Here is a 26,388-nt window from a genome sequence, read left to right on the forward strand (position 1 = left end):
ATTGCTTCACGTCCATAAAATAAAATTGAAAGTAGTCTTTGAGTGTATGAAAGATGTAAAACGTATTAGAACCGCATTACACAATATTACACATTCATGGCAGAGATATATTCTCAAAGAAGATAGCCCTCTTGTGTGCCGAATGGGTTTCATGGTGTTCATTAAAATCAAACGCATGATAGGGTTAACGTTCACTTTAGCGCGCTTATAATGTTTTGGTCCCTATTTTTTGATCACTACATGGGCCATTTAATTTTTACTTGGCTTCCTGCTAAATTTCAAGTAAATGGTTACTCATAAAGGTATTCTCCTTCAATGTGCCTAATGTTATATTTCATGTAGCACATAGCCGATAATGACTCACACTAGTATTGTACAACTTTTGGTAAATATCCCCCTTTTGTTCGTTCGTTTTTAATTTAGAGTGATGTCTGTATCACTACAGGTCCGGGATTGTACAGCGCAATGACATCCTCGGTGTCCCCAGTGGTCTCATTCCGTTCCACTCCATTATACCATGGGTTGACCTATGTCATATCAGTACCCAACCCGCAGAGTAACGGAATCTGCTGAGGTTTGCCGAGTGCAAATCCTCGTAGCAAAAAAATCTAAATATCCACCTTCTACAAAGTTATGATGAGGAGAGTGCCAAATTCCCTCCTCTATGTGGCTATAAAGATGGGAACCAACGGAGTGTTGAGCTAAAAGCTACAGCCTGTGATGTTACAACCATTATACATCGAGTTCATATGGGCAAATAATAGCAAGTCTGAGACGTTATGACGGTGAATGTCGTAGAAAAATAAAACTCTGTGCGAGCAGGGAGAGGGACCGAACCCCCCGCCTCCCATCTGGAAACACACCTGAAATAGTCAGCTGTCTATAACTGATTATAATTAGACATGAATAAAGGCTTTAGACCAGTCTTGTCTTGTCGTTCAAGGAGAACAACAAAAAACAAGTCTGAATACAAACAAGTCTACCAATCTGTTTGACTGTCACAAGTATAATGACATATGACATAAGGAAACCTTAATTATCCTAACGTTGACAAATATCATTAATTATTCTTATATACTATCTGATAGGTGACGTAACCCAACAGGTTTGTCTGAGATTATAACAATAGCAACTTAGTTCAAACCATTCCAGGGTGCAAGCAAAACATTGCTTGATAATGACTAGAGATGCCTAGTCGAAACGTCGCTCAGTAATAAGCACTAATTGTATTCCATAGAATTGTGACCTGTATATTCCAGTTCAATTACTAAATGTCATTGAAACAATTTAAAAAAACAAATGATGTTTTCGTTAAACAATTTTCATTCTTTTTCTATTTTTTTTATCTTATAATATCTGCTCTCTGAATGTGTATTTCTATATGTCGTGCTGTCGTACCGTCGTTCTATCTGTGTTTTTGCGTGCCGTTTTCCCTGCATTGTCTACATTGTAGTCAATCAACACCAGTCTGCGTGTTTCATGTCATTTTCTGATATGGCGCGGAAGTTCTTAACAGTATGTAAATAACTTAAATGGGCATTCCCATATTCAACAGGGGGTCGTAAATAAACTCGCTTTAATAACACGCCAAAATTTGACGAAATATTTTATTTATCTTGTCTGAAATTATTTAAAATTCATAATTAATTGAACCTGATAGAAATGATCGATAGATTTTCTTAACGAGAAAACATAACCCATTTAAGCAATACAGTGCTATTGTATCGCCAATTGCTTGGCTCAAGAGTGAAGTAATTTGACTGAAATTCTCAACATATTTCCGTTTCATTATTTATTTTTTTAACTATTATAGCGTGAACTGTCAACTCTTTGTCTAACCTTGCCTAATACCCCTTTAATTTTATTGAGGGGTGGAAGACTGATTACATTGGTTTCCAATGATGTAATGACCTCACGCGTTTCAGATGAGGATCTGATATCGTCTTCTTAATAAGGAGTGTAATAATATGGACCTTACATTGAAGTTTAGATAGTTAGCGACATTTATGAAAAGCACTATCAACATTTTGTCGAGGTTTTTGTTTTGTTGCGATCGTAAGTGCTTATGATACCATTCAGATATTGATAAATTTTCACGTGGTTATCTAGAGTTTGGGAGCCACGGTGGTTCAGTGAGTAGGACGTTTGCTCGGTAACCTGTGGGTCCAGTGTTCGATCCTTGCATTGGCCGAGAAAGGTCATCGGGATTTTCCGGCGTGGTTCCCCCTTGTCACTGATTTAGGACGGAGGAGGGCCTGGCACGGGACAACGTATAGTTGTTCGGATAGTACAAAAAACTGAGGCAACGTGTACACATTGACGGGCCTGTAAAATAAGCCTTGACAGTTGGAATTCGAAAAAAGAGCAAGTCGTAGCGCAGCTGTTCGGGCAAAATTTCCCACCCACTGCATTAGCCTGATAGGAGCAGAACCGTAGGACGTTAAGTTAAAGATACATTATGTAAGATTTAGATAAAGAACTAGCCATTCTTGCTATAATAGTTCGAAAGTAGATGATGTAAAATGAATAATTTGAAAATTTCATTCAAATTTCTCTTTTGCAAGCGAAGATATTAGCCTTTGAAGGTTTGACAGACGTGTGCAATAATGTCAACCACCGTACTGGTTGATCGAAGCTAAGTCTCGGTATTCCATATTTGATTAAATCAAAGTATCGCTGAACCATTCTAATCTATTTAATATCGGAGAAATCTGTTGCCATCGAGAGTTGATTTAGGCCTGGATCAGTTAATTAATGTCTAATTAATACTTTAGAAAACATTTCAGGCCCAAAGAAAGGCCTGCAATAGGCAGATTTAGCTCTTGCATAATGCATGTTTAAATCCCATTTCATTTTATCAAGAGTTTCTCTGTCTGCCATATTGCGTATGTTACACGAACGTAGAATTTTGTATAATACAGTAAGACGTAAATAGATATTAATGGAAATATGACAGGTGACTAAGACAAGGGATGGTAATTTGCAATTTTTAATTCATATAATGCTATCAAATGTTTCGAAAATAATAGCAGATTCCCCCGAAACCAACGAATTCCGGTTCAATACGCGTGGGCATGTAGAGAAAGCAAAATACAACACGTGTTTCAAACCATCAACGGATTAATACTCTTGTCTATTTTTCGTTCCGTAAAAAAATGACAATTTTCCTAATACAAATTCTATCACATTCTTGTGAGTATTTTTTGCATTAAATGACGGAGGTAATTTGGCATATCGGTTAATAATGGTGGGCAGAAATTCCTTTGCTTTTTATTTGAAAAAAAGACAAAAATATATTTAAACCTCTTTAGTAGTGATAATATCTACTGACATATATACACAAAGAATTCGTGCAATGTCTTCACTGACACGATATCAAATAAGAACTCTTTGTAAAAACACATAACAATATGACCTTTCTAATAATAAAAATATAATGCAGATGACATAAATACCGAAAAACGCACAATAATTCAGTTTTAAATTGGATGCCCCACCGCAACTGATGCATATCATTTCAAACCACATTTTAAATCAAAAAATCTAATTTATCAAGCGTAAAGTTTTTACCCTGCTGAGAAAACAGCAAGGCGCGAGATAACATTTAAATTAAACTGTCTTCATCTTTTTTCCTTATCGCTGTATATAAATTAAACTTGTCTATGTTCTTCTAAACAGACAGATAGATATACGAGCAGACCTTTCATTACCTCTGTGGGCAAGCCTTCAAAATGGTGACACATCATGGCCCAATAGATTTCGCGGGGGAGGCTTGTTGGGTGTAAGCTCCATTTTGAAATCTTGAAATGTCTATTAGAATAAACCTCTTAACCGTATCGTAAAAAACCCCTCCACCTATATTTAATTCCATTCGTTTGAGTTGTCTTTCTTTCTGACGGTTTTATCTAGTTAATAGAGATTAGCAGATAAATGTGTATTTGAATAATGATTACCCCCTGTCATTATGCTCATTACTTACTCCAAGAAAAAAACATCAATGTAAAGGTATATACAGTAGAAAGACATTATTTATAATGAACAATCTGATTTAGAGCCGCATGTATAGAGTTCATTGAGTTAGAAATTAAAATGGAATGACGTTTATAATTGTTAAAATGTAAGGGGTTGTCAGCTATAAAGTTTCTTTTTTTAAAAATCTAAATTACTTTAATATTGTGAAATTTCCTTTTCTTTATCACCCTCTTGTCGAATTTTTTTTTTAATGCTGAGAAAATAACGGTTGTCTGTATCCAGTAGCAGATATTGTGGTTTGCTTTTATACAAGCTATTTCAAAATCTTATCGTGTGATTATCATAATATTGGCATCAATCGTATTCCATATACGCCAAGAATCCGAAACCAGAGTACTATAGAGGGGGTACTATTTAGGCAATATAAATTAAAGTAGCTAAATCTCTATTCAGTCGCTTCTGTTTTTACTGTAATTTCTAATCAGTTATGTTCCACGAAATACTTGAATGGCAATCTTTTGCGTCTGGTTATTCAAGTCTACACCGGTAGTATTTTACTGTGGGATATGTTAGTATTGTTCATCGAGTCGCTTCATTACAAATGGCGCCCGAACGCATTCCGGCACGCGATTCGTGTGTCAACTTTAAAATTTCCATATATTGGATATCAGAAGGCCATCTTTTCGCGGTAAGAGAACAACATTAATGTTGATTTAAATTGACCAATAAGTGGTGTTTGCAATGTCGAAGACTGTGGATGATAGCCTAGATCAGAAGATCTTGGAGGATATTATTTTTGGGACCCCAGCCACCCCTTAGCCGTAATGAGGTGGTGAAATATCGAAACTTGGCGGATGTCGTGCTGTATTCTTATACTGTATGTTCTGTTCATCCTTTTAAAAGATGCTGATATTAATCTGCATTTTCGGACAATGTCCAACTTGTCGATGTATTATGTAAGATAAAGTTTTAAAAATAGATAATGGAAAAGAAATATACTTAAAATTTCAGTCAAATTACTTTATTCTGAGCGAAGTTATCAGCGTTTGAAGTTTTGATAAGAACTTTGTAAAATACTGAACAGAATCATGTTTGAACTGATATAGCCCAGTGAGCAAGACTGGGTGATGACCGAGGAACTTTCTCTGGATTTTCCAGCGTCTTTTTGCCTTGTCAGTGGTGCCTGGCAAGAAGAGTGTCTAGTCGTTCGGATGGGACGAAAACAGAGGAGTCGTTTACACATTGGCGTGTACGTAAAAGAACCATTGATTGTTGGATTTCAATATAAGAGTAGTCCATAGCGCCGCTGTCTGGGCAAAATATGTCCGTCTTCATCAGCCCAGTCGGTGATGAAAAGTAAGACGTTAAACCCCATTTCATTTCACAATATTGTAATTGGAATGAGTATCAGCATCTTTAATAGCAGTCTATAACTCGACCTATTCTATTGGAGTGGGTGTTCTTGATATCAGGTCATTGTCTTTACAAAAAAATAATTAACAAGAATAACAGCTGGTACTATCATTGTTTTTATTCAATCGTCATAAGCGACTTCTCGTGTTGTATATCAATTTCTTTAATTCTGTTTCATTGAAATCGTGACGAGTTTGTAAAAACACCAGACAACAGTTAATCCTAAACTATTTGACATGAGGTACGAACAACAGAATGGCCCACTGGATTCTTTTGAAAAAAAAGGGGACAATAAGACGAAATTGTAACTGCGTGACTCTTTTTATAAATGAAAAATATGTGTGTGTGTGAGAGAGAGAGAGAGAGAGGGAGAGAGGGAGAGAGAGAGAGAGTATTATAAAAGTTGAATCAAAAACTAAAGGAATATGACATTAATAAAGATACATGGAGAGAGAGAGAGAGAGAGAGAGAGAGAGAGAGAGAGAGAGAGAAATGGGGTTTAACTTCCACTCGACACAAACTAGGTCATTTCCGGACTAACACATGGTTCAATTTTATTTCAATAATTAGCAGTGGGAGGAAACTGGAGGAACCGGAGAAAACCTACGAGGTTGGACAGGCGACCCTACTCCTTGTCACGTACAACCGGGGAATCGAAAACCACGCCAGTTGACTCATTGACAGACCTTATGATCCAGCGCGCACGTGCTAACCATTCGGCCATTCAACCCCCCGACTTTACGCAAGAGCTAGACAGTCATATTGTAGGTCTTTCTTTATGTCTTAAATGTTATATAAACTATTAATTAGAGATTAATAAACTGAAATGAAATGAATTGAAACTGGGTTTTAACGTCCTACTGCTGTGCTACGAGGGAAATTTTGCCCGGACAGCTGCGCTACGGCCTACTCTTAGGGATTCTTAACGTGCACGCCAATGTGTACATGGGACCTCGGTTTTTCGTCCAATCCGAACGACTACACGTTGTCCCTTGTCAGGCCCTCGGTCCTGCACCACTGACAAGGAGGAACCACACCGGAAACTCCCGATGTACTTTCTCGGCTAACGCAGGGATCGAACACGGAACCTCCAGCTTAGCGAGTCAACGTCTTACTCACTGAGCCACCGTGACTCCCGGAACACCATAATAAACTCTTGATGCCATCGGATACTCTAGATTTTCAGCAGATAAAAATATGATTTGCGGTTAATGATTTAACGTAAAAATTGATAATCGAGACTTTGTTTATTGTCGTAGCAATGGAAATCGAGGCTACACTGTTTTTGTAACGGTGATAACTCGACTCAGAGTGAAGTAACTTGACTGACAGTTTCAACATGTCCCTTTTCATTATCTATTTTCAAAGGGCCAATCCCGAGAATATTTTGGAGAATAAAACTGCTTATTAAAATCCCTTAAAATCCTCCAAAATTTGGGCCGAGCAACTAACTCAATATATGTGATACGTTTTCAAACAACTTAAACCCGTCAGTCTTCATCTGGAAATGGAGACCCGTTTCCAAAGCTGTATTATGCGGTGTCTGGATAAAACCAGACTTTTATTTTATAAAAGTAATGTGTAGGTGAAATTTCCCTTTCGTTATCAATTACAGTACATGGGTCATTCATTGATTAGACCTCTAAAGGAACAGGGGATCGATTATCAGGTCACCCAACGAAAACACTGACACGAAATCTGAAAAGGGTTACGTGTCGGGATACACCATTCCTCTATATTTTGAAGCTTAAATTTCATACGTACTCAGACTTTTATTTTTTGAGACTCTTGTTCAAATCGGGATATTACAGAGAGGACTGTCAGCTTATACCCTATCTTACATAATGCCCCTTTAGTATATTATTACTATCTACATTCTATTACGACGAGGATTTGTACATGGGAAAACTCGTTTTTCATATTTTTCCTCCTGTAAAATGAAGCGAATTTATTACTAAAAATTGCCAGTTGATACCTACAACCATTTTTCAATATCGTATATCCCAAATGTTTTATATTTTGTGTGATGAAGTAAAGTTTAGTTTTCCCTCCCTTTTATTGTTTTATGATATTCGATGCCAATCTGTAATCATTAACATTGACAGATTTACACCATAAAAACATAGTATATTTATTGGGAAACAGGTTTCTGCACTCAGAAACCTTCCAGGCGCACATATATTCATGCAAAGATTGGAATATGATATTGGGTATCATTAGACCGAGTCTACAGTATAGATACCAGCATATTACTCATAAAAACTGGCTGGCATGTTCGTAATTGTGTGTTGATTCTCATGTAGGCCATTGTTACTGGAGGAGAAATAAATGGGGTTTAAAGGAGCTAAATCGCTAACATTTGGGACCTAGAAATTGACACAAGTGGGTCGCAACTCATATAATACTGTAATATGAATGTATATAAACTGATATACATTCAATGGTTTCCGTTTTTACTCTAATTTCAAATCAGTTATGTTCCGCGAAATAAGCCCGCAGTCTCAATCGAATGCAAATTTCTAGCGCCTGGTTATTCCAGTCTACATACGCCGTTTGGTTTGGTGCAATATGTCTAGCCTCGTTCCTCGAGTCTCTTGCTAGAACTGGGGCTGAAACGCATTATGGTACACGATTCGTGTACCAATGGCAAAATGTTTATTTTGTCTTAAATATTGGATATCAGAAGCCCATCTTTTTTTCCGGTAAGATCACAGCATCAATGTTGATTTAAATTGACAAATAATTTGTGTTTTCAATGTTCAAGATTTTGAATGATATTGAGTTAGAGACTTAGCTACTTTAACGTCCACTCGACACAAACGAACAGTAACATAGTTCAATTATATTTCAATAATTCGCTTGTGTGTTGGGGCCTTTAGCTCTGGGGGGAAACCTGAGGATCCGGACATAACCCAGGAGGCTGGACAGGCGATCCCATTCCTTGTCACGTACAGTGTAGGATCGAAACCATAACACTTGACTCAATGACACACCTTATGATCGAAAGTGCACGCGTTAAACCACCCAACCACCCTTGTTACTTGGGGAAAATCGTTACGGCAGACGTATCTTCTGAATCTACTTCCGGTTTTCATCAAATTGTTCTGCTTTTTGGGTATTGAGTCGACCAGAAGTGTTTTTGTTTGAGAAAGACTGACAATGTGAAGCCCTTGTTTAGTTCGTTGCGATCATTATAAGATTACTGGTATGCAACAAGATGGAAAATGACCTTCAACACATATTAAGTAATACGTTCTTGTCACTGTAGTCTTTTCAATTAAAAGGTGTGGGAGAAAAAGAAATGGGGTTTAACGTCTACACGACATAGGCCATTTTTCGTCATTGATATTAGGTCATTATATATTTCAATGGATGTGAAGATGAATTTTGAGACAAATATATATGTAAATTGTTTTTCCAATCGTGACCTATGTTGGACCTTTGGCCTCGCCGGGCCCTATAGACGCGTCCTACGGTTCTAGCCCCAGTCCGCCCTGGTCACGTACATTCTTGGGATCGAAACCACGCTACTTGACTCAAAGACAGCCCCCCCACCACAGTCCCCTTCCCCCCGAATTAATTAGAGCACAGCATAGTCTGTTGAATTTTATCATAAACATGTAGATTGTAAAACGGTTGGGGTGGGGTGGGGTGGGGTGGGTGGTGGATGGCCGAATGGTTAGCACGTACGCGCTGTATCATAAGGCTTGTCATTGAGTCAACTGGCGTGGTTTCGAATCCCCGGTTTTACGTGACAAGGATTAGGGTCGCCTGCCTAACCTCGTGGGTTTTCTCCGGGTCCTCAAATTTCCTCCCACTGCTAAAGATCCCTACGCGCAAGCGAATTATTTAAATAAAATTAAACCATATGTTAGTCCCGAAATGACCTAGTTGAAACCCATTTATCTCTCTCTCTCTCTCTCTCTCTCTCTCTTTCTCTCTCTCTTTCTCTCTCTGTAAAACGGTTGTAAACTAATATCATACATATACTGTTCACTTGACTGCTCTTGCTTATTTTGGATATTCGACACGTGCTTTGTCCAGAAAATGGATCAAGGTTTTACGTTGTCAACACCTTGTTTATAAGAATTAAATACGTGCATTTCCAGACACATTTAGACTTATGTATATTATAGATGGTTACGTTTGTAAAGACATGTATATGTAAGCAAACAACAGTTTTCTAAATTACACAGAACTAAAATTTAAAGCAGAAATAAATATATGGAATCAAGCCAGAATCATTGATTGTCATTAATGAGTTTTTAATTACATGCTAATCGAAACCACGCCATTTGACTCAAAATCATTTGTACTTGAAAGAGAAATGGGATTTAACGTCCACTCGACACAAACTAGGTCATTTCGGGACTAACACATGGTTCAATTTTATTTCAATAATTCGCTTGGGCGTAGGGGTCTTTAGCAGTGGGAGGAAACCGGAGGACCCGGAGAAAACCCACGAGGTTGGACAGGCGACCCCACTTCTTGTCACGTACAACCGCATTTGTACTTGAAGACGATAAGAGAATACTTGTGGAAACGTCGTGCTATATGTGTATAAACCAGTGATTGTTTTCCATATAAATTGTGTTTTTTTTTAATGTGCTCAATCGCTAAATGCCACTAAGGGATTAATATCAGACCTTTTGATCTACAGTGCACACATTCGACCATTCGACAACCCAGCCCCTTCCCAAAAAGAGACGTGTTATCAGGTGTTCTAGAATAAATAAAGAAGTTGCACACATGGAAGGCTATTGTTAGTTTTTGAAATAATATGAAGCCAAATTACTGCTGACAACATGATACATTTGCATGTATTTTGGACAATATTTTTTTGTATGTGTGTATTTCATATCTATTGTCGCTTTTGGGAAAATTGTCTAATTTTTGTTTCTTCTGATAATCGACTGACCTTTCTGGTATTTCTGGGTCTATAATGATAAATAGTTATTAACTTGTATTGTTCGGTGGGTGGTTCCCCTTGTTGATGGTATTCTATTGTGCTGTGTGTACTGTAGTAGACTATAATATATAGGTATTTAATAAAGATCGACACACATATTTAAAAACATATAATGGCACATTCCTAACCTGGAAAGGTAAATAAAGGGTTTATCATGATAAATGTGGGTACAGGTGGGTAAAAAGTCAAAGGGCATATAGATCATTCGTACCCCATGCAGTTTCGAACAATTTATATTAAACGAGCGATTCTACCCACTGCTGTGACAAGATGAATATCAGTTCAGTGAGTAGATAACTTGAGTTATATTAAAGCCCATAGAGCTCTGTGAATCGATTAAAGTTTATTATACATTTACAATGAAACCTGTGTAAATGCTACTCCCGCCCCAGTTTACAGATTTAACGGGGATTAGGTGTTTTAAAGGAGCTAAATTGCTAATATTTAAGACCTAGGAATGGACATATGGGTCGCAGCGCAAATGATAATGTAATCTGACTGTATATAAACTAAACTGAGAGAGAGAGAGAGAGAGAGAGAGAGAGAGGGTTTAACGTCCACTCGACACAAACTAGGTCATTTCGGGACTAACATATGGTTTAATTTCATTTCAATAATTCGCTTGTGCGTAGGGGTCTTTAGCTGTGGGAGGAAACCCGAGGACCCGGAGAAAACCCACGAGTTTGGACAGGCGACCCTACTCCTTGTCACGTACAACCGGGGATTCGAAACCACGCCAGTTGACTCAATGACAGGCCTTATGATACAGCACGCACGTGCTAACCATTCAACAATCCAACTCCCCTGTATATAAACTGATTTACAATCAGTCGTTTCTGTTTTTACTATAATTTCTAATCAGTTATGTTCGGCGAAATACGTGAAGAGTCCAGATTGAATGGCAGTCTTTTGCGTCTGGTTATTCCAGTCTACAGGGTGGTATTCTCCTGTGGGATATGTTTAGCCTCGTTCACCGAGTCGCTTCATTACAAATGGTGCTCGAGAGCATTCTAGCACGCGATTCGTGTGCCAATTTTAAAGTTTTCATTTTGTCTTACATATCGGATATCAAAAGCCAAACTTTTTCCGGTAAGGTAACATCAATGTTGATTTAAATTGACCAATAAGTTGTGTTTACAATGTCGAAGACGGGATTTTATTGAGTTGGAGACTTGCCTCATTTAAGGAAAACTAATTGTAATAAATATCATTTTATTGACATCCTATTACGTTTGGTAATTTTCTTGTTGTTTGAAATGTATAGTAAAGAGAACTAGAGGATAGACTGTAATCTAAAATTGTCATTTCGGGAAAATAAAGAGACAAACGTTAGAAATATAAGATAACATTTTATACTGTTACTGTTGAGAGAATTAGTAATCTGCTATAATAAACTTGTAATCCGTTGTAACGGTAAAAAGGTAAAACTATAGAGTGTAAAAAGTAAAACTATAGCGGCGTCAAAGGTAAAACAATAGCAGCATCAAAGGTGCGTCCAAAGGTAAAACTATAGGGATCTCAAAGGTAAAATTAGAACGACGTCAAATGTAAAACTATAGCGGTGTCAAAGGTAAGACTATAGCGGCGTCAAAGGTAAAACTAGAGCTGCATCAAAGGTAAAACTATAGCGATGTCAAAGGTAAAATTAGAACGGCGTCAAAGGTAAAACTAAAGCGGCGTCAAAGGTAAAACTAAAGCGGTGTCAAAGGCAAAACTATAGTGGTGTCAAAGGCAAAACTATAGCGACGTCAAAGGTAAAACTATAGTGGTGTCAAAAGTAAAATGAGAACGGTAAAACTATAGCGGTGTCAAAGACAAAACTATGGCGCTGTCAAAGGCAAAACTGTAGAGGTATCAAAGATAAAATTAGAACGGCGTCAAAGGTAAAACTATAGCGGTGCCAAAAGTAAAATGAGAACGGCGTCAAAGGTAAAATTATAGCGGTGTCAAAGGTAAAACTATAGCGGTCTCAAAGATAAAACTATAGCCGTGTCAAAGGTAATAGCGGTGTCAAAGGCAAAACTGTAGCGGTGTCAAAGATTAAACTAGATGATTTCAATAGTAAAACTATAAAGTCTATTAAATGAAAGTTTCCATTATGCCTGGAGTTCATTCATAGCCAGGAATAATCCTGATAAATTTATGTATTGGTTTGATACTATTGCTTTTCCTGTCAGGTTGGCGGTTCAGTCGCGTGAATAAACACACTACCCATTTTAGTTGTTCCCCTGTGTTTCCTTTTGATAATAGTTGTAGTTTAACTTCACGAACAACCCACGGGCACTTGAAGGGTTTGAAATAACATTTCTTACTACTGTTTGACTATATATTACAGTATTAACTAGGTTTCTTGCCCGTCATTTTGTTTTGACTTGTTGACGACATTTCTTCTATCATCTCACAATACTCACTAGTTCTAAAACTTCCCGTCGTTTTTATTGCAAACGAGGCTTCATTTGATCCTTATACAGCTTCCAATGTAATTAGATTTGTCATTTTACAGCGTTATTAATTTATACAATTCAAACCTAAAGCGCCCCCCCCCCCCCTCCGTCCTATATATGCATTACATGTACATTAAATTACCAAAAAGACGAGATCCAGGCACCTATCTGATTAATGATCACATAGCTACCCGTAGAAACAACTTTAAAATAAATATATAAACTCGTGACTTGAAAAATCTCATCCTTTCTTCTCTTCTGTTTTTTTTTTTTGTTTTGTTTTTTTGTAAAAAGAAATATGATTAGTAAGTACAAAAGAAATTGGTTTGAATACCCTAATCAGTATTAAAACCAATCTGGTTAAAACACAGATCCTATTTCGTTTCGTTTTTATAGTTCAAAATTTCGTTTTACTTGTCTTTACTACACTTGGATCTGGAAGAGTTGTTATTTAACTCGTGTTCTGAATGGTGTCAGGGATAAGCCAATGAAACGGTCTGTTACGGCGAGCTTTAGGCGTGTTTTTCACGGAACTGTCGGTAATCCACTAGTAATATCAATGCTGATTGGTTAATCAAATGTCTGACGTCATAGGGTCATAAGTCGGTCTTTTGACCCATGACGTGACCTATCGCTATAACTTGTCAGATCTTCATGTAGTAGAGGCCATCGAAAGTATAAAAAAAACGAAACGAAATATAGATCTGTATTTTAATCAGATTGTATTAAAACATGATCTTTGGAAAAATAAATTGTGAACTTCTAATTCTTAAACAACATGCTAAACATATGTTAATCTTAACCTTGAAGCAATAATACCAACACCCGAAGTAATCGATGTTTCACTCCCTTGCAATCTATAAAAATGCTCGAGTTAAAGCTGCTTATCATCCAAAAAATGATCCAGTTTCTATCAGTACCGTTACAATTTTGTTTGTGCCGGTCTTGTTAAAGGGGGCATATCATCCACAGTCCACAGTCTTCGACATTGCAAACACGTCTTATTGGTCAATTTATATCAACATTGATGTTGTTATCTTATCGTGAAAAGATGTGCTTTATTACAAAATGAAAATTTTAAAACTGGCACATAAATCGCGTTCCAGAATGCTTTCGAGCACCATTTGTAATAAAGCGACTCGAAGAAGGAGGTTAACATATCTAACGGAGAATACTACCTGGGTAGACTGGAATAACCAAACGCCAAAGACGGTCATTCAATTTGAACTCTTCACGTATTTCGCCGAACATAGCTGATTAGAAATAACAATAAAAAAACCGATTGAATGTAAATCAGTTCATATACATTCATATTACACTATTATATGCGTTGCTACCCACTTGTGTCTGTTTTTAATGTGCCAAAGAATAGCGATTTAGCTCCTTTAAATAAAAACGAATCCAGTGGGCCATTATGTTTTCCGTATCTCACTGTGATTTCATGTCAAATAGTGTAGATTTAACTGTTGCCAGGTGTTTTTACAAACTCGTCACAATTTCAACACATTCGGTCAGGTGTTTTTTAGAAACTCGTCACAATTTCAATGAAGCAGAATTAAAGAAATTGATATACAACACGAGATGTCGCTTATGGCGATTGAATAAAAACAATGATAGCACTAGCTGTTGTTCTTGTTAATTATTTTTTTGTAAAGACAATGGCCTGATATCAAGAACACCCACTCCAATAGAGTAGGTCGAGTTATAGACTGCTATTAAAGATGCTGATACTCATTCCAATTACAATATTGCAAAGTTGGATCTCTAAGAGGGGGTTGGATGGCCGAATGGTTAGCACGCGCGCGCTGTATCATACGGTCTGTCATTGAGTCAACTGGCGGGGTTTCGATTCCCCGGTTGTACGTGACAAGGAGTAAGGTCGCCTGTCCAACCTCGTGGGTTTTCTCCGGGTCCTCTGGTTTCCTCCCACTGCTAAAGACCCCTACGCGCAAGCGAATTATTGAAATATAATTGAACCATGTGTTAGTCCTGAAATGACCTAGATTGTGTCGAGTGGGCGTTAAACCCCATCTCTCTCTCTCTCTTTCTCTCTGGATCTCTAAGAGCAATATCAATCTAAACATGATTCAGTATTTACAAAGATATGATCATTTAAAAATTCGACATCCTTGTACAGACGAAATAAACAAGCCAGCGCCCGTTAAAGATGCGATGTGTAAGATTTAGATAATAGTTTAAAAATAGATAATAAAAATGGTAAAAATTGAAAATTTCAATCAAATTACTTCATTCTGAGCGATGTTAGGCCTGTTTGGAAAATAGCGAAGTCTCGATTATCATTGTTACCATTGTAACGATTGTAAACACAGTCTATATTATCCATATTTTAATTAAATCATTAACCGCCAATTGTGTTTAAACCGTTGAAAATCTAGATCATCCGATGGTATCGAGAGTAGATTATGGCCTTGGCAAGTTTAGAAATGTTTAATAAATAATCAATCTAATTAAAATATAGATCTATATTTCGTTTCGTTTTTTATACTTTCGATGGCCTACACTACATGTAGATCTAACAAGTTATAGTGGGAGTTCACGTTCTATGACGCCAGGTACCAAGCAAGCGACATTTGTCTCGATTACGTCAGTCATTCGATTAACCAATTAGCGACCGCCGTGTTTTTTTTATCTACTTTTGCTTTGTTTTGATTTCTATTGCCGCTAATGTCTGCCCCACAGTTCCGCGCAAAAAAGGCCAAACGCTCCATTCGACAGACCATTTGATTGGCTGACCCCTCATTTCAAGCAGAACACGAGTTAAATAACAACGCTTCCAGATCCAAGTGTAGTAAAGACAAGTAAAATCGAAATTTTGAACTATAAAAACGAAACGAAATTGGATCTGTGTATTAATCAGATTGATAAATAATTCATCCATATAACATTAAAGGCCTAAAGAAAGACCTCCAATAGTCAATATGATTAAAACACAGATCCTATTTTGTTTCGTTTATTATAGTTCAAAATTGAGTTTTAGTACACTAGGATTTGGAAGAGTTGTTGTATAACCCGCGTTCTGGTTGATGTGAGGGATTAGCGTACAATGCACAGAACTGTGGGTATCCCACTAGAAACATTGGTTAATCAAATGTCTGACGTCATAGAGTCATTAGCTTCTTTCGTGACCCCTGAAGTGACCTCCCACTACAACCATCGAAAGTGGAGGCCATCGAAACGAAATAAAAAAAAACGAAACGAAATAAACTAGATATGTAATTTAATCCGATTGTGCAATTCAAAACAAGTGGAAATTCGACACATAGGATGACATCAAGAGTTGATTATGGTTTGGATAAGTTAATTAATGTCTAATTAATAGTTTACATAACATTTCAGGCCTAAACAAAGACCTGCAATAGATAGATTTAGTTCTTGCATTATGTATGTTTAATCAAATGGAATTTAAGCCGGAAGATTGTCTACCGTTGACATTTTATTGTCTTAATAATTAAACGTTTAATAAACCAATTGAGTACATTTTAGCGTGGGTTAAACCGTAAGTAATGCAAATGATGGCTAGGTGCTTCAACCTTTATAAACCATATTAACATCTGCTTCATCCATTACATTAACCCTTCAAATTATACAATACATGATGTTCTTCAGGGAATAATAACAACACTCATAAGAGAGTTTGGCATACTTTATAATTACATTGCGAAATCCAACTTATTACAGGCAAGGGTGGTAGATCTAGCAAATTTTTGCAGGGAGAAAATAAATTGGGTCATCTGACACAAATCAAGCGGATCTTGGATATTTTTTCACGGGAGGAAGAATTTAGGTGCCCATCGGGAATTAATCACCCCCTACCCTCATCACGTAAAGGTTCCCCAGTCTCTAAGTACTTCCTTCAAATAATTCCTTTTAAACTTAGTTTAAAATCCTCAGTTTTACCTTAAATCGGTATTCAACTGAAAAAAAGTAGTTACTGGCTCACTAACCAGAAGGTCCTGCTTCCGAACCAGGTGTTTACCGAGAAGGTATGTCAGAGTTGACTCCCCTTAACAGTCTTGCAGGACGGAGGACCTGGCAAGGAACAGGGTCTTGTCGTTCGAAAAACCGAGGTCGTAGGCAAAATTTCCCGCATTCTTTGCGAATCATGTTTATGCAGTAGGGCGTTAAAGCTCGTTTCATTTCAGTTCATTGGGAATTGGATACATGAAATGAAATGTAATGGGGTTTAACGTCCTACTGTTCTGCCCCGACTGGGCTAATGAAGATGGGCTTACGCCATGCAGTGGGCTATGAGGGAAATTTTTCCCGGACAGCGCCTCTACGACCTACTCTTATATCGAATTGCAACTGCTAAGGGATCGTTTACGTGCACGCCAATATGTACACGGGACATCGGTTTTTCGTCCCATCTGAACGACTAGACAGCTGTCATTGACTGGCCCTCAGTCCTGCACCATTGATGGATATAATATGTCGTCTACTATCATTGAAATCATTATGTTCGTATATGTATGGATTGTCACTCCATTGGCATCGACATAATGCCATCATTAAAGATGCATTATGTAAGATTCTGATAAAGAGCTGGTCTTTCTTGCTATAATAGCGTAAACATAGATAATGAAAATGGAATATATTGAAAATGAGTGTTTGAAGTTTTGACAAGATAGTCTCGATTGCCAAGGACCATTGCTACGATAATTAACAATAAATTGTGATATGGCGAAGGGATTCTAATCCATACAATATTTAAACCACCCGATGACCTAAAGAGTTGATTATGGCTTATCTTGTGAATAAATGGCCAAATAATAATGTACATGACATGTGAAGCTAGACAGAAAAACCTGCAATAGGCATATTTTTAAAAGTTGAGCTCTGTCTGGGACTCTGCCGATAGCATAATACTATCTTTGACCCTGACCAGGCACTTAATAATTTACAACCAGCGCATGAATGAACGAGAACTGATCGAGAAGTGATTAAACAATCGAAAAATAAAACTCAACGAACAAAATAGAACTATGTAAGACATTTAGCATTCGGAAAGGGTAGACATTCGCCAACACAGCAGTAGAATTGTCTAAAACAGGATAATCATAAACAACAGCTTATCAAAAGGAAAACTTGACCAAGTTTGATATGAATCCTTTAGGTCTTTAACAAATCTGATCTCCGGACAAGTAATATATATCTGGAACAGAAAGTCCTAGAATGCCGAGAATCAAAATGGTAACCTCCATCGCGTACATAAAGTTTTCGGGAAAAGGGACGTAACTCTGGCAGTATATCAAAACACACCAGGATATATACTGTCTTAACCCAACACCGTTGTTCTATCTGTAGGTATGTGTGTGTGTGTTTGGGTGTGTGCGTGTGTGTGTGTGGGTGTGTGTGTGTAGGCGTTAAACGATTCGGCCACAGAACCCCCTTCATTGAAAGAAAGGTTGTACAAGACTCTTGACATTCTTGCGTTTGCCTAACATGAAGGTCGTATATCTATTCTTGAAAGGATAAAATGAGTTTAGTAAATTGTAATATAATGAATTATAGTTATATTTGTATTTTATTATTTCAGGTGCCTTTCTTATACCCTATTTTCTCATGTTAATATTTATTGGACTACCATTATTTTATATGGAACTGGCTTTAGGACAATTTCATAGAAGTGGAATAATATCAATCTGGTTGCAGATCTGTCCAATATTTTGTGGTAATTATACATTTCTTATGATTTGGATCATGCAGTGTCCATTGTTGCTGCATCCGGGCACATTTGTGAACTCAATACTGCTTTATCTTTTGCTGAAGATGAACAAATACCGGTATTGTACACAGAGACCCCCCCCCCCCACCACCTTTTCCATTCATATACCCAAAAGAGCTGTGGATGACAAGATATTTCGGACGCGGACATATCTGTCAGGATATTTCAACCACTAATAACTAATGTTTCGGCCATAACATAAATGCTCCATTGACATTATTAAATGAACTGTTATCTGAAATATGTTAAAATGTCTGTTTTCCCAAAATTGATGTCATTTTTGGTTCCTGGAATATCATACTTGTAAAATATTCCCTCTGAATTTATTCGAACCAGTATTAATTAGAATGTATATTTTACAGTGAAACCCTACTCAACGACCTACCCAGTATTACGGGCCATCAGATTTAGTGGTTGTCGGATTTCTGGAATTAGCTGATGGTATCATGATTATAATTTCAAATTGAATTGTGTTTAATTGTTTTATAGGAATAGGATATGGAATATGTTTAGTGAATACGTTTGTTGGATCATATTATAATACAGTTATAGCGTATGCTTTCTATTATCTTGTGGCATCGTTAAGAGCGGAAGTACCATGGAAGACTTGTAACAATACCTGGAATACACCGGATTGTATTTCTTTAGCTGATAATCAAACGTCCACCAACACTTCTACATCCCCCGCCGAGGAATATTTCATGTAAGTTGAACATTATAAGCTGTATCTTATATATAATCAAGACATATGGTTATTATTATTAATATTATTGGCCGTCTTCTTTAGAGCTACATTATGTCTAGTACTATCAAGAAGCTTTAAAGTGCTATATATATTTAACGGGTTCTAGTGATCACCCACAACGACCGACAAGAGCGTTTCTGGGCCAATAGCGTCCAACATACTGCAAAAGGTAGCTAACAAAGAAAGATAGTGTAATTTTACACACTTCATAAACAATTGAAATATTGATAAAACCGGTGTTGCCAATCACCGAAAAAAAGGTTATTTTGTCAGTAGCAGTCAAAGTATTGAAAAGAATAACTGACAATGAAAGATATGTTATAGATATGCATATTCTAATTATATCCAAAATATAAATGATTTCATACAAAATTATGGATAATTGAAATTTAAACGAAAAACGTTTTACTAATTGACGACGGGAACCGACAAGAGTGTTTATCTTAGGCAATTTCACTTACCCATAATGGAATCTTTCAAAATTTGGATAGAGCATGCCTCGTCGGAATAAGAAATTAGATCAAAGATGTTGTAGCTTATTCTTTCTGTGAACGTGTTTTAACCCAAAGTACTCTGTATCATTTGCTTGATAAAGACGAGAGTATCCTCGTTGAAACGTCGCTTAGTATTAAACTCAGTAATTGTGTATCCATAAAATTGTACCTGTGTTAATATGTTCAATTACTAAATGCCAATCAGAGAAGATACTCTATGAGTATATAATAAATATTCTATAAAACACCAAAAGTTAGGGGTTTCTATTTACATTAGCAAGTGCAGGAAGACCGCGCTACATACAATAAACAAAACACAAAAGACAATCCCGCGGACAAGACACACAAAATATACACAGACATTGGAAAAAATAAACAACAAACGCATAATCAAATCATGTGAAGGGGTCTGGGAGCAAGCCGTTGTATTGTTCCGGGCCTCTAGGCCCCCCTGTACTGACTAATAAGTTTCATTCAAAACGAAAACATGTATAGACATCATCCATCTTTTAATTTGTTCAGACATAACAGTGACATTTACTATTTTAAGTACACCTTTCGACCATTTAATTGGCCATGTTTGTTGGAAGTAATGTTATTAGGTGGACGGACTGGGTGAATAAATTTACATTGTGTGTTTAAAAAGATGTCTTACAATCAGGTGTTATTTGCATCTTCACTTTCATCCTGGTTTTTATCCATTTTAAAGGGCGTGGATCTCTTACATCGATGTAAATAACAAAATGGTAATTTGATATGGTTTTGACTATTGTGGGGTTGTTTCGTGTTTGTTACCACTGGAGGAAAGGGCGTTTGATGCAAATTTCTTTATTTCTTGATGGAAACTGTATTTAAAATTATATTGAGATATTTCTCCTGACTAAAAATGGCCAGTACAATTAAAGTAACAATGTACCATTTGTATTTGTTGCTAGAATGTCAATTTTTCACGACTTAATCCATGTTAGTATGCACTCAATTTGATTATTTTTTAACATTTAATTAAGAAAACAAAATGAAAATACCAATGATGTGATGTCCCGGTTTGGATTCAATTTGATTTAAAACGGGCCTATCATTAAATGGCGGCGGACCTATATCTAAATATCTAAATATTAAATAATCGATTTGGTTATATTTTAGCGTGAATTAATCAGTAATATTGTTCGGAAAATGAACGATCGGAATTGGCGAGTTCGACCGTTTTGAATAGCAACTTTCTTATCTAGTAGGTTAAGGCAGTGGCTGCGTCGGTTTTAAGACTTAGTCTATACATTATATATCTTAGACATTTTAATATGGCAGATTGTCAGAGATTTATCAGATATTATTCATAATTACCCGACTGCCCCTTTATTCTATCAGATTCGACATTGTCAAAGATAATTGTCAAAGATAATGAGATTCTGAAAATGCTGGTCAAATTAATGTTTTTTTTTATTGTGCCATAATAATGATGTCATTAACGATGTCGCGGTCAGACTTGATGGATGATCAACATGGATGTTGTTGCCATGACTGAGTGATAATGGTCCTTGTGTATACTAATTATTCATCATATAGGTAATAAATAAACATAGGTTTAGTATACAAATTTAATTGGGAAGATGTTTTATAATTTAGTACGTTAGTTCAGTCTATATGGTAATTTAATAAAAGACATGATACAAGATACTGGAATGTCAAATTACCAGATAAGAATATTTAATAGAAAGAGTAGAGATCCCAAATAAAAATATAGTTTAACACAAAGAACAAGCGAACGTAAAACAATGAGAGAGAGAGAGAGAGAGAGAGAGAGAGAGAGAGAGAGAGAGAGAGGGGGTCATTTCGGGATTAACATATGGTTCAATTTTATTTCAATACTTGGCTTGCGCGTAGAGGTCTTTATAGCAGTGAGAGGAAACCGGAGGACCCGGAGAAAACTCCCGAGGTTGGGCAGGCGACCCAACTCTTTGAAAGGTGAACTGTGTAATCGAAACCACGCCACTTGACTCAGTGACAGACTTTATGATCTAAATCATTCAGCCACTCACTCCCCGGTAAAACAATAATATCAATAGGCATTTAGTAACTGAAATATGTGTTATGGAAAGTGAAACAATGCCAGCGAACCGGGAGCCGACCATGACGTCACCACAGCAGTTTTTGAGTCGATGCAAAATTGTCCAAAGAACACGCATATATACAGTTCCATGTCGAGCGTATTTGCATTGGCTGAGTCTTAGGCTTTTTCTGAAAAGCGTCGTCCCAAGAATAAGAACAAAACTATTATGAAGTGTATGCTGCCAGTCTGTTTTACTTCATACTGAATGATTTTGAGATTTCGTCCCACAACTATACAAAACTTCCTGTGTACTTGCCTGAAATTACTGCAAAATTATTACAAATTTGAGCCCCCGCTTACCATTTACTAATATAGTAATCACGTAACATTGATATATAGTTTATTTTCCTTCTGTAGCAATACAAATAATTATATATTATATATACATGTATTTCGTTTCGTTTTTATTTATACTTTCGATATCCTCTATTACATGAAGATCTGACGGGTTGTAGTGGGTCGCGTCAGGGGTTATACGAACGACGTTTAACCTTACGACGTTAGTCATTCGATTAATCAATGGGCGTCGGTGTTTCAATTGGCTTTTCGTAAATACAACTTCGAATGTCCACCCACAGTCCCGAGGGGTACACGACAAGAATTCGAATCAGCGGACCATTCGATTGACTAATCCCTCACACCATGCACGCAGACCATGGGTTATTGGACAACATTTCCAGATCCTGGTGCAGCGAAGACAAGTAAAACAAAATTTTGAACTATAAAAACGAAACGAAATAGATCTGTGTTTTAATCAGATTGCTTCTGTGTGTATAATTTTGACAGGTAACTTTTTTTAAATTACCTGATTTTGCCGAGAAATCGAATTACAATGAATTCGTTGGTATTATTTGTTCGTTTATTTGCAGACGAGAAGTTCTCGAGTTCCACCGATCGACGGGTATAGATGATATTGGTAATATTAAATGGTCGTTGAGTTTATATCTACTCGGTGTATTTGTCATCATCTATTTCTGTTTATGGAAAGGAGTCAAGAGTTCGGGTAAGGTGAGTCAACGTCCGAAGATAACAGGTGGTGGAGAGAGAGAGAGAGAGAGAGAGAGAGAGAGGGGGGAGGAGGGGGGCTTTAACGTTCACTTGACACAAAGGACAATTAGCGGCTCTACACACCTGCGCCTTGGGGTGAATGGAAACCTCCCCTCCTCCCCTCCAGTTCAATTTTATTTCTATGATTCGCTTGCGCGTAGGGGCCTTTACCAGTGGGAGGAAACCGGAGAACCTGAAGAAAACCCACGGGGTTGGACAGGCGATCCAACTCCTTTTCACGCACGTACAAGCGGGGAATCGAAACCACGCCACTTGACTCAATGAAAGACTTTATGATACAACGCGTTAACCATTCGGCCACCCAACCCTGCAACAGGTGGTGATAAACGTATCATATTTGGGCACACCTGGCGTGTTTAAAGATGCAGTTTGCAAGGGCTGAATCTGCCTATTGCAGGTCTTTTTTGTGACTGGTTATTTAGACAATCATTCGCAAGCCAAGCCCACAATTAAGTCTCTAGATAATCGGATGGCCAAGATATTGAATGGATTAGAACACTCGCGCCATTTGATAATAATTTAACGTTAAACTGGATAATCGAGACATCGTTCATTATCGTAGCAAATGGTACTTAACAATCGAGAATATATTTTTTAAAACTTCAAACACTCATATTTTCGTGCATTCCTGTATATTCATTTTTCATTATCTGTTTTTGATCTATTATAGCAATAATGGCCAGCTCTTTGTCTAAATCTTACATAATGCATCTTTAAGATAACTACATCAATTTAGTAAATCGGTGACGTCTATAAACGACTTTGTATTCTTAAGTACTCTTTATGTTTGAAATCGAACAAAAATATGTCATAAATAAAAATTAAGTTACACCGCTTCGACTTAGACTAGACATAATGTCAAAATTTGCAAGTCGTAAATATGCTACATACAAAGCGTAATTTAAACTGTAGAGGTGATTATACAAATCACAAACAAAAATAGCCGCACGTTTTCCGCATAAATTACTTACCACAATTAAAATTTTAAAACTCGATATTTGCCCATGAGTGTAATAAAATGTTAAAGTGATTATTCATTCGGTTAAATTTTTTATGTGTTATTTTTTTTTAAAAAAGAAAAAAATTGAATTACGCAATTATTTAATTTATATGTTTTTAACCTTGAATCGTGAACTATATATTATAATTCTTTATACCAACAACTCTTTATGTACATAGTTACCATAGAAACAAAGAACAATTATGTACATAGTTACCATAGAAACAAAGAACAATTATGTACATAGTTACCATAGAAACAAACAACAATTATGTACATAGCAACCATAGAAACAAACAACAATTATGTCTCGAGTATGCATTCTGATTAAAATACAAATCTTTATTTCGTTTCGTTTTTTTATACTTTCAATGGCCTGCACTACACGAAGATCTGACCGTTTGTAGCGATAGGTCGCGTCAGAGGTCATACGAGCAGCTTTTGACCCTATGACGTCAGACATTTGATTACCCACAGTTCCGTACAAAACACGCCCAAAGCTCGCCGTAACAGACCGTTTCATTGCCTAATAGCTTACATCATTTAGAACACGTCAATGATAACAACTCTTCCAGATCCTAGTGTAGTAAAGAGAAGTAAAACGAAATTTTGAACTATAAAAAATGACACGAAATAGGATCTGTGTTTTAACCAGATTGGTTTTAATACTGATTAGGGTATTAAATAGAAAGAAAAAAACATAAAGATTTTAAAAGATGATTTGTCGTTTCCTATGTAAAATTTACAATTTCAGAATTACTTAAACAGTTAGTTCAAGGGGTGGGGAGGGGTGCACTAAAAATAAATCAAAATGACAAGCCTGCGGACAACTGTACAAACATGGCAAGCAATTAATAAACAACAAATTATGTCTAGAGTATGCACATGCTTTGCCATTTCGCATAAAATATATACAGCATCCGAAAAATTAGAAAGAAAAAAACATAAAGATTTAAAAAGATGATTTGCATGTAAAATTTACAACTTCAAAATTATAGTAAGTGCAGAGGGGGGGGGGGGGGTCTACTTACAAATAAATCGAAATGACAAGCCTGCGGACAAATGCACAAACATGACAAGCAATTACAACAAATATCAAAGTTTTAATTTTTTTTTTAAAAAGTATATGTATGTATATATTATCTACCGTAAACTTTAATCTATATAATATGTATATTCTCACTTTTCTGTCTTTTGTTCTATGATGTACCCCGTTTTTATTAGCCCAGTCGGTGAAGAAAAACATGACGTTAAACCCCATTTCATTTCATTTCTATGAAGGACAGATTCTATAATAATTACTCCTTTATCATACCGGTGTCTAGCACGTATTTCCCTCATGACAGTTTGTCATTCGTGTTTGTAAGTGTTCTGCACTTTCTAGGAGACGAATACCCTTTCTCGGAAGATGTCTCCACTAGACCAGGGATTTATTGGTCTAAATTTAGTTTTTTTTAAACGTATTAAAGACTCGGGTTCCATTACTTGTTTTCTAGTCTTCTCTTATCTCGTGTCCTATCTTTTGTGCCATTTTACTTCAAACAAGACAACGTCATTAAGAAAAGTAAATTACAAAGGGAAGATAATAAATATTTAGTCTTAAACCATGGAGTAGTCAGACTTTCTATTAGAGCCATTTGCTGGGTTAGTAGGCGGAACATGATAATAATTGATTATGGTTAGGGAAATGAATGATCACCTTTATTAATGCTGGCTATAAAGTTAGGATTTGGTTAGGATATTGTAATATCAGTAACAAGGTCGATAATCACTAGACCATGTTTAAATATTCTAAACTTATGGCTGTACGTTTTCTCTGTTACAATATGAAATGAAATGCACCGACTGGTTAATGAAGATGGGCTTACGCCATACAGTACACTCTGAGGGAAATTTTGCCCATACAACGATGCTACACCCAATCTGATTAAAATACAGATCTATATTTCGTTTCGTTTTTTATACTTTCGATGGCCTACACTACAAGTGTAGTAAAGACAAGTAAAACGAAATTTTGAACTATAAAAACGAAACGAAATAGGATCTGTGTTTTAACCAGATTGATGATACACCCCACTTTTATTTCGAATTCCAACCGTCAAGGGTTCTTTAATGCTATGTTCCCACTGCCGGGTGATGGGTTACGATAGGATTGTCCTTGTTGAGTCCCCGATCTGGTACGTGCAGATACGTTTCGATACGATCAACACGATTGGTACGACTGACCTCAATATATAATACGACCTGATAGGATCACCACGATTACTCCACGATTAAAACCACGATTTCAATCGTAGCGCGAATCGTGATAGTGGGAACCAAGCATTACGTACACGCGCACATGTTACGTCGGTTTTTCGCCAATCCGAAAAACTAGACACAGTCCCTGCCACGCCCTCCACCCTGCACCTCTGACAAGAGGAAACTTTC

At 36.8% G+C, this 26,388-nt stretch overlaps 1 protein-coding gene across 1 annotated transcript in view; it reads left to right on the forward strand.

The window, feature by feature from the left end:
* The window catches only part of LOC126824231 (sodium-dependent serotonin transporter), a 56,313-nt gene that overhangs the window by 16,436 nt on the left and 13,489 nt on the right, over positions 1 to 26,388 (forward strand). Inside the window, exons 3-5 of the mRNA XM_050553422.1 lie at positions 18,356 to 18,490; positions 19,034 to 19,247; positions 22,760 to 22,898. Of these exons, the coding sequence (XP_050409379.1) occupies positions 18,356 to 18,490; positions 19,034 to 19,247; positions 22,760 to 22,898 (488 nt within the window). The remainder of the gene's footprint in view (positions 1 to 18,355; positions 18,491 to 19,033; positions 19,248 to 22,759; positions 22,899 to 26,388) is intronic.

The sequence above is a fragment of the Patella vulgata genome, chromosome 6, assembly GCF_932274485.2.
Source record: "Patella vulgata chromosome 6, xgPatVulg1.2, whole genome shotgun sequence".
Lineage (NCBI taxonomy): Eukaryota > Metazoa > Mollusca > Gastropoda > Patellidae > Patella > Patella vulgata.